At 27.3% G+C, this 8,683-nt stretch overlaps 1 protein-coding gene and 1 non-coding gene across 2 annotated transcripts; both read right to left on the bottom strand.

Moving 5' to 3' along the window:
• Nucleotides 1-369: 369 nt before the first annotated feature.
• On the bottom strand, nucleotides 370-441 carry TRNAH-GUG. Its single transcript has one exon. It is a non-coding gene; the product is annotated as a tRNA-His (tRNA).
• Nucleotides 442-6,124: 5,683 nt separating this feature from the next.
• LOC124919314 (xyloglucan galactosyltransferase XLT2-like) lies at nucleotides 6,125-8,034 on the bottom strand. The gene is made up of 2 exons (XM_047459539.1): nucleotides 7,563-8,034; nucleotides 6,125-7,496 (listed from the first exon to the last, which is right to left on the bottom strand). Exons 1-2 carry the CDS (start codon nucleotides 7,952-7,954, stop codon nucleotides 6,455-6,457), a joined length of 1,434 nt encoding a protein of 477 aa, XP_047315495.1. The 5' UTR covers nucleotides 7,955-8,034; the 3' UTR covers nucleotides 6,125-6,454.
• Nucleotides 8,035-8,683: the final 649 nt, after the last annotated feature.

The raw sequence follows: 8,683 nt of genomic DNA, 5'->3' as shown, positions 1-8,683 counted from the left end.
GAAAGTTGGTTATTAATAATTTTTAGAAATATATAAAACTAAACTTCATAATAATTTGGTGACTATTCAAAATGAATATTTAAATTTTAAATACTGAAATGGGACAAACCGACAAAGATGATCTCTTTTATTAAATTTCCAAGATATACATTCAACTTTACCTTCCCTTTTAGGCCTACATCCACTCAATTTATATATGATTATCAATTTCAGCCAACCTAAATGATAAATTATATTATCTACTTGTCTTTGTCATAATATAAAGTTTTGTTTTATATATAATATCATAAATGTGTTATTGAATTTTCATATACTTATTCCATTACAGAATATATAAAATTGAAAGGAAAGAAAATTACAAAAACATAATGTGGCTGCTGGGATTCGAGCCCAGGTCTCCACGGCCACAACGTGGAATTCTTACCACTAAACTACAGCCACTTTTGTTTCAATAATATTTATATTTTATAAAAGACATGTTATTTTGTTAAACTATTTTAATTAAGTAATCTTAGATTAAAAAAGCAAAGCAAACACCTTATCTTAAAGAGTCAAACAAACGAACCCTTAGTGTTCTAAATAAGGAATAATATTATTGTAACAAACAGGCTTAAAATTAATTGTACAAAAATTGCAAGCAGCCGACATCTATTATTAATATTAGTTAACAAAGAAGTGTTCCATAATTAGTGAATCAGGGATTACTGAAATTATGAAAATAATATTGGTTGAAATTAATCGTTAACATAAAATCCAACTACTTGTTTTCTATAATATATTTATATTCATGTTATTGTTATCCTTTTAAAGTAAAACTCAAAATTCAAATTTATTTTGATGAGTATATATATATATATATATATATATTATTTAAAGTGAGACTATTTTGTTTCAGATGTCACAAAAAAAAGTTACAAAATTAATTTTTTGTATTTTCAATTATGGCAATTTCTTTTGCACTTTTAACTGCAAGTTTCAAATAAATACAATCAAATGGACTATAGAAGGAAAGAAACTTAAAATGATTAAAGGAGTTAATTTAATAATGTATTAAGATAATGCTTTTGAAAGTGGAATAAAAAATCAATTTGTTGGTTATAACTTTATGGAATTATTTAATCTTCTTTCTTGATTAAAATGTATACTTGCAATAATAGCTTAACTAAAAAAAGTTAGTTTAAATTAATAAGATTATGATGAGATTTTGACTGAAAAACATGAGATTAGATAGGCAAAACATATAAATCAGGATCAAAAGTTGAGACTTTTAAGCAATGATAGTGCCTTTTTCAATGTGCTTTATTATTATGATGTTGTTTAATTTATTTGATATTATATTATTAATATTTTTTTTTTTATGTTACCTGCATTTATATATTTTCATATGACTAACCTAATATTTTTAAATATAAACGTTTCTTTTTAGTTTAAGCATAGAGATGCAATTGAATCAAGTCAAGCTCAAACCAACTTATAGTTCGAACTAGACTTAATTAAGTATTTATTAAATCGACTCAAGTTCGGACGAGTTTATAATTTTGAGAGTGAATTCGACTCAAACTTGGTGAAAGTCAAACTTAGGTGGAGCATTGACTGAACGGCTCGCGAACGACTTACGAGCAACTTGACTAATTTGCCGCCATACTTGAGCTATACATTTCCGAGTTTACCTTATTAATATATATACTTTTATACTAATTTTTTTTTTATCAAAATATTTTAAACAGTAAATAATACAAAAATATGTAATCATTCCATATAAATAACCCACTTTTTATATTTGAACAAAAATTTGATTTGATCATTCAAAGAGGGATAATGTAAACAAAATAACAAAGCAATAAAAAACAATAAACTAAATCCAAGTAACATTGATAAAATCAACAATACAAAAATGGAGCTTAAAAATAGAATTGGAATCCGTGATGCATTGATTGATGCTTCTCAATGAGATTCCCTAAGTGCAATATCCTCATTTTACTTCGAACTAGGACACCCCATGTAACCCACATAATCCCAAATCAAACAAGTCCTATCTTTTCTTTTAGGTTAGTATCTTTATACTTTTGCAATTGGATAGTTATTGTGACAAGAATGTGCAATAATGTGAGAAGACTAATTGGACTCTCCACCCACCCTACCCCTCCTTCACCGCCACACATAAAATCACGGTAGGTTTCCATTTTCAAACTCATTCTTTTGTTGACCGAGTCAACGAGCCTGGATTGATAAAAAAAAATTGAAAATAATTCGGTTATGAACACTCCATTTTATAACCTTAATCATAAGTTATTACACTTTACCACCTAATTAAATAAGTACATTTTTACATTAGTAAGTAGATCGATCATTATTCTGCATAACTTCTCTGTATTTGTTGCAGTGAAAAACTATAATTAATAGTATGAGAGTAATTTTCTTGATAACAGAATAATATTTTAAAAAATTGTACATTAATTAGTTCTTGGTAAGATGAAACTAATATTAAAAACATTGTACATGAATTAGTTCTTGGTAGGATGAGATTAATATTATAAAAATTGTACATTAATCAGTCTCCCTAAGATGAGATTAATAGAATAAAAGGTAATGAACACATTCCAATGTATTAGAAAATTATAAATTGAGTTAGAACATGGACGAATTTATGTATTGGTTTGACACACCCCAAAAAAATTATTATTATTATTTATTTTACGGTAAAAATGCTAAATTACCCATATTTTAAAAAAAATCAGTATAATTCATTGTTTTGTTTATTTAATTATTAAAAAAAATAATAAAATTTACATTTTTCACTTGTTTTATCTAAAATTTTATCATTATTTATTTAAGTTTATCCTAATTTTTTTTTTAAAACCGCACACCTTCAAATCTTGGACCGTATCTGAGTCAGAAGATTATAATTTGTAATTAGTTCTCAAAGAAGTGACCATCTATGCAAAAAGTCTATAGTCATACTCAAGGCTGTTAAAATCTCGAGTTAACTTTTAAAATCTTACGATTTTAAGTAAATTCTTAAATAAGTTAACGAGTCTGATTTTAAGTAAACTCTTAAATAGGTAAACTCTTACGATTTTAAATTTACGATAATAATATTTTGCGATTTTACGAGTTTATAAATAATTTTGATTTTACGATTCTATACGATCTTACGTTTAAAAACAAATTTATTTTTGAAAATTAAAAATAAAGTTATTATTTATTCAAATAAATTAATATAATTAATTTTGTAAGTATAATTTTTTAATAGTGTTATTTATTTATTATTATTATTTTAATTAATTTTATATTTAACTATATAATTTTTTTAAATTAGTTAAGTATAAAATATTTTATTATAAATAAATAATAATATTAATATATAATTATTATTTTTTCAAATTAAACTCTTACGATTTCATGTAAACTATAGATTTTACGAGTTTACAACTGGGCAACGATTTTACGTAAACTCTCGATTTTGACAGTCTTGATCATACTATGTAGTCTATCATAGACTAGTTTAAATAAACAAATATAAGTGTATATATAGATTAATGTATGAATAACAATAAATATCTACACTAAGTAGAATAACTTTTTATTTTTATTATTTAAGGAGAGCTAGAATGACACTCCACATATATGTCTCCACTTCAATTCAAAACACTTTCAGATGAAATTGAATCCGTGACCTTTTAGTTTTATGTTATAATTAATTTTTAAAGTTTTTCTGTTACTATTATTTACCTTATCATTTGTATTATTGGTAAGTGAGGGATCTTATTTATATTTGATCACTTTCAATAATTGTAAAAGTAATTTTATTTATATTTGTTAGGATATATACATGATTAAAATAGCTAAAAGCTGTTTATAGATAATAAAAAAAACTTATTTTTTTTTACAAAATCTGAAGATCATATTTAAAATAAGAAAAAAATACTTGTTATCAACATTTGGCCAAATTATTATATTTATAAAAATAAAAAAAGCATGGTCACTTTAGATACAATAATAGCTTTTGTTTTGTTTCATTAGAAGGGATGGTGGATAGCCTGTTCATTGTTTGATGTGGTATAATAGTGGAAGCCATAATTACATTATAAGTAACATATTAATAAAGGGACAAGCCTCTAAGCAAAACTGAAAGAAATGAACAAATGAAAACCTATAGAAAACATTATAAACTGATCTATCCAGTTTTAGCTGATTCATAATTTCATGTATCAAAAATCTGAACCTACTGTTTAGATAATATAAACTGATTGTATTTTATTATTTTTGTAAATAATTGTCTCTCTTTTTTTGGGAAAAGATTTAAAAAATTTAAAGGTTAATTCAAATATACAAATATTTATTATTTTTTAAAAGTTTTTTTTTTAAAACTCATTTTATATTTTATCATTTTTAAAAAAAAATATTATTTTATATTTTAGTAATTTAAAATAAACTTACCTAATTTATTGAATTTTATTTAGAAAAAGATTTATCAATTATTTTTCATCTTTAGTTTAGTGTATTATATATATAAATATATGACAATATATATATATATTTATATACATATATATATATATATATATATATATATATATATATATATATATATATATATATATATATATATATTTCTTTTTTATATATTTCACGAAAATAATGATCAAGTGATCCAACTGATCTTATAATAGATTAAATCGAACCTACATTCAACCGCGCCTATAAATGAATATTTGAAAAATAGACATCATCCGTTTGAATTTTTTTTTGGGTAAAAATACCAACTTATCCAAATGCTTATGGGTTAATTGCCTCTCTATATGATCTAGAACTTATAATTAATCCGGCTATATTTTTATATTTGATTTTTTTAATATTTATTTGATATGGTTTGCATGTCATATATGATATATGTTTATATCATTATTTTTGAACCAATCTTATCCTTTTATATTATACCATTGATCATTTAAGAAAAAATCTGAATCGAATTTTGTGTGATTAAAGAAAACCTCTCTAGTTATTCTAGATCAATTAGGACAAACAAATTTTATATAGAATTTGGAATATATTTATATCTTATACCTCATAATATTAAATTTTAACTAAATCTTTAATATAAGACTTTTATATGATTTAATTTTTAAACATATCTTACTTAACTTATGGTCTTGATTGGTTCTAATTCACCCAAATGTCTAATTATCCAGTGCGGTGTAGCATTTAGAGATGAATTTACTTTATGTGAAAACAATTTTGTGAATAGTCTAAATTCATTGTAGGAATGATTTTTCGATTAAATTTTGAGAAGATATTTAGTGTAGTGTCAAAAGTCTAGCTACGACGTATCTTGAATTTGCTTTCATTGTTATATGTAGAAATGTCACAGTTAAAGACATGTTTGACCATCGGTTTAGTGGTTTCGCTAGCCAAATTAGATATAGAAGGAGAATTTGTCCCATAATAGAGTTTACTTTTGGTAGGACAAACAAATGTCACTGTCTGAACAAACGTTATATGTTGACAATATATGGATAGTTTCTATTTGGGGCATTGCTACAAGTTGTTCACTAAGATGATTCCATATAATTTTTGTTGAAAAAAACTTTGGGAGTCAGATTTCATCCAAGATCTCGTTTTTTGAATGAAACATTATTAATGGTAGAATTATAACGAATGATTTGTGAATGAAAAAATATTGTATTATGGCTAGTCGTATGTGTCAAAAAGAGGTTAAATCGACAACTCATTTTTTTTTCATTATCGAGTGATGACTGATGACTAGTATTTGAATTTTTTTTAGAATATTATTGAGATTTATTAAGTAATGCTCGAGTCTTTAGATAGTTATTGAAAAATTTGAAAGGCATATTTGAGGTATCATTGGAATTGTCGTATTCATAAACGCTTTCTAAAAATCGCAAGTAAGTCTATTGAGGATTATAAAATTTATAATAATAATAATAAAGAAGTTTAAAAATTAATAATATTGTAAAAAAAAAAAAACTCATATTATCACTTAAAATAAAAGAATAAAATTATCTTTTTATATTTATACACTAGACAAAAAATTATTTCAAAAATAATAATAATAATTTATATTACCTCCTACTAAATATATTTATAAATATTTTAATTAATAATGAAAATAAAATTATAAACATTAAATTTAAATACTTTAAATCAAACAAGCTCTTAACTAGAAAAGGATAAGCACAGCAAGTGTTAACAGTTGAGTCCGCACACGTCTCCTTCATGCACCTTCCGGACAGAATCGGGACCGACACAGCTCATACTTTTTCAATAAATAATTTTAAAAACAAAAATTTCCAAAATATAATTATTTAAAATTTCCTACAAAATAAATAAAAAATTAAATTTAAATTTAAAATCTTGGTAAACAAAACGCCATGATATACAAAATCTTGAAATTTGCAGAGCAACAATGGCGGCCGTATGTTCATATGTTCAATCAATCAGACCCATTTTCATTTTCACGTCGTCTAATATGATTCTTATACTTTTTTAACATCCCATTAATCGCAATCTCAAACGCATCGCTCAACCCATCAATTCCTCCATCTCCTTCTCCATAAAGAAATCTCGGAATCCATTCAATCACTTTCTCTCTCATCTTTTCTACTCTCTCTCTACTGTAACTTTCCAAAACCTCCTTAATCGATTTCCCTTTCCTCACTTCATTCCTATCTATATAAACTGAATAACTCCCAGGATCGTCTGGCATAAACCATTCATACTGTTCATACGCAGTTTGCTTCCAGAAAAACACCGGTATTGAACCGGCGATCATACAATCGAAAACTGACCGACGAGTAAATCCGTCTCCTTTAGGTTGTAAACAGAACTCAGATCCCATGAACGCTTCAAGAATCACCGACGTTCCTTCAACGCAGTGACTTTTCGCACAATCAATAAACAGACATTTATCAGATGTTGCGTTTAGACATTGGTTTAGTAATAATCCTCTGAAATCGTTTGTTATTTTCTTTCTCGTCGCTGCGACCAAAGTGAACAGATTTGTTCTGTTTCTTCCTCGGACGAAACTTTGCCATTCAGACACATCTGATTTCGATCGTGGATGGAAAATTGTTGGATAAGGTACGGCGAGTTCTAAACTGTCCCATAAATTTCTCTCAACGGAGAGTCTAATCACGTTTTTCATCTCCGGCATGACTAGGAAACTGGAACCCCATTCTTCGTCGGAATCTGTCAATCGCCGGAAATCCCATGTTAATCGGCCAACCATTAAGAAATGATCGGACCCATTTGATCTTTTCCACCATGGATGATTCTGAACCCATTTAAACATCATTTCACAATGCCAATCTCGTTCCTTAGCTGTATGATTACCCCATAAATATTTCCCAACTGCTAATCCAACGTAAAACGGTATATAAAAAGCTGTCGCCTTTTCAGGATCAAGAGTTCTACATTTATAATTCAACATCCGATGATGATAAACAACCTCACCCATGTAATGATCAGTCCAATACCTAATCGAAAACATACAAATATGAATAATTTATCAAAACCCTATATATATAATTTGATAACCTTACCACATCGGAGCTAGATTCTGAGGCACGACTCCGGCGAGTTCGTGAGCTTTCCGGCCGAGACCATTGTTCAAGAAAGAATCGCAAACAGAACGCCATGGATCGAGAAGATGACAGTCATTGAACAAATCGGAATTAAAGAGGGGAGGGAGATCATAGACGTAAATTAGGCCGGAATGGCAGTCGCCGGAGATGGGTTTGGGCTGCTGGGGGGAGATGTTGGGTGGGCGGGTGGAGGCTATGGGTGGACGGGTTATTAAAGCTGCGATTAGGAGTTCTAAGAGAATGATAGCTAATAGAAATCGTCGAATTCTTAGTTTGAGGTAAGCTAGGATTTTTTGAAAAGGTGATTTGAGTTCAGATTCAGGTGTGGAATTGAAAAAGATTTCAGCCATGATCAAGAACTAGAGAGAGAAAGAACAGAATGTGTGTGTCGGAGAAAGCAAATAGATTGAAAGAAGAGAGAAAGAGTGCTCTGTGTTTATTTCACAGTGTGCAATTAATATCTTTCTAGCTGTCAAAATTATTATTATTATAATTTGGAAATCCTCATGACATATGTTTTCTAGCCAGAGCAAAATGGGACCGGTCACCGGTCCGACCGGACCCTTCTCCATCTTTGCATACATTACACAAAGCCAACTCTTCACTACAAACATTGATGGGATACTTTCCAATAATCTTATAATATAACTAATATAAAAAATTAAAATATAAATAAATTTACTAAGAGAACTTAAATGACAATAATAGTTTTAAGATAAATAATAATTCTAAAAAATTAAATGTCATGAGTATGAGTGAATAATGATGGTGTGAATCAGTGTTAAAAAAAAAAATCAAATAAGTTTAGTTGTTTAAACTATTGTAAAAGTTTAGTTACATCACTGGTTCCATGCTAATCTTATGAAAAATTACTTCGGTGGAATTGTGTATTAAGTGTGGACAGAAAAAAAAATACAAGAGTGTTTTAAGAAACAAGAAGAAATGAAAACAATTGTGGCTGAAAATCGTCATTGATGACAATGCCCACACGTGGAGGAGAATACCTACGAATTTAAAAATTGAAAATTATGTCAAAATTGGTTCATTAACTTTGAAGAAGTCACCAAAATTTCAATGTT

Source organism: Impatiens glandulifera, chromosome 1 (genome assembly GCF_907164915.1).
Source record: "Impatiens glandulifera chromosome 1, dImpGla2.1, whole genome shotgun sequence".
NCBI classification, from domain to species: domain Eukaryota; kingdom Viridiplantae; phylum Streptophyta; class Magnoliopsida; order Ericales; family Balsaminaceae; genus Impatiens; species Impatiens glandulifera.
This window is presented reverse-complemented; position numbering and strand designations above follow the sequence as displayed.

Excerpts from the sequence above, each read along its gene's own strand:
- LOC124919314 (XM_047459539.1), bottom strand. The coding sequence starts at position 7,954 with ATGGCTGAAATCTTTTTCAATTCCACACCTGAATCTGAACTCAAATCA. Across the intron at positions 7,497-7,562 it reads CAGAATCTAGCTCCGATGTG|GTATTGGACTGATCATTACA; the intron begins GTAAGGTTATCA and ends GTTTTCGATTAG.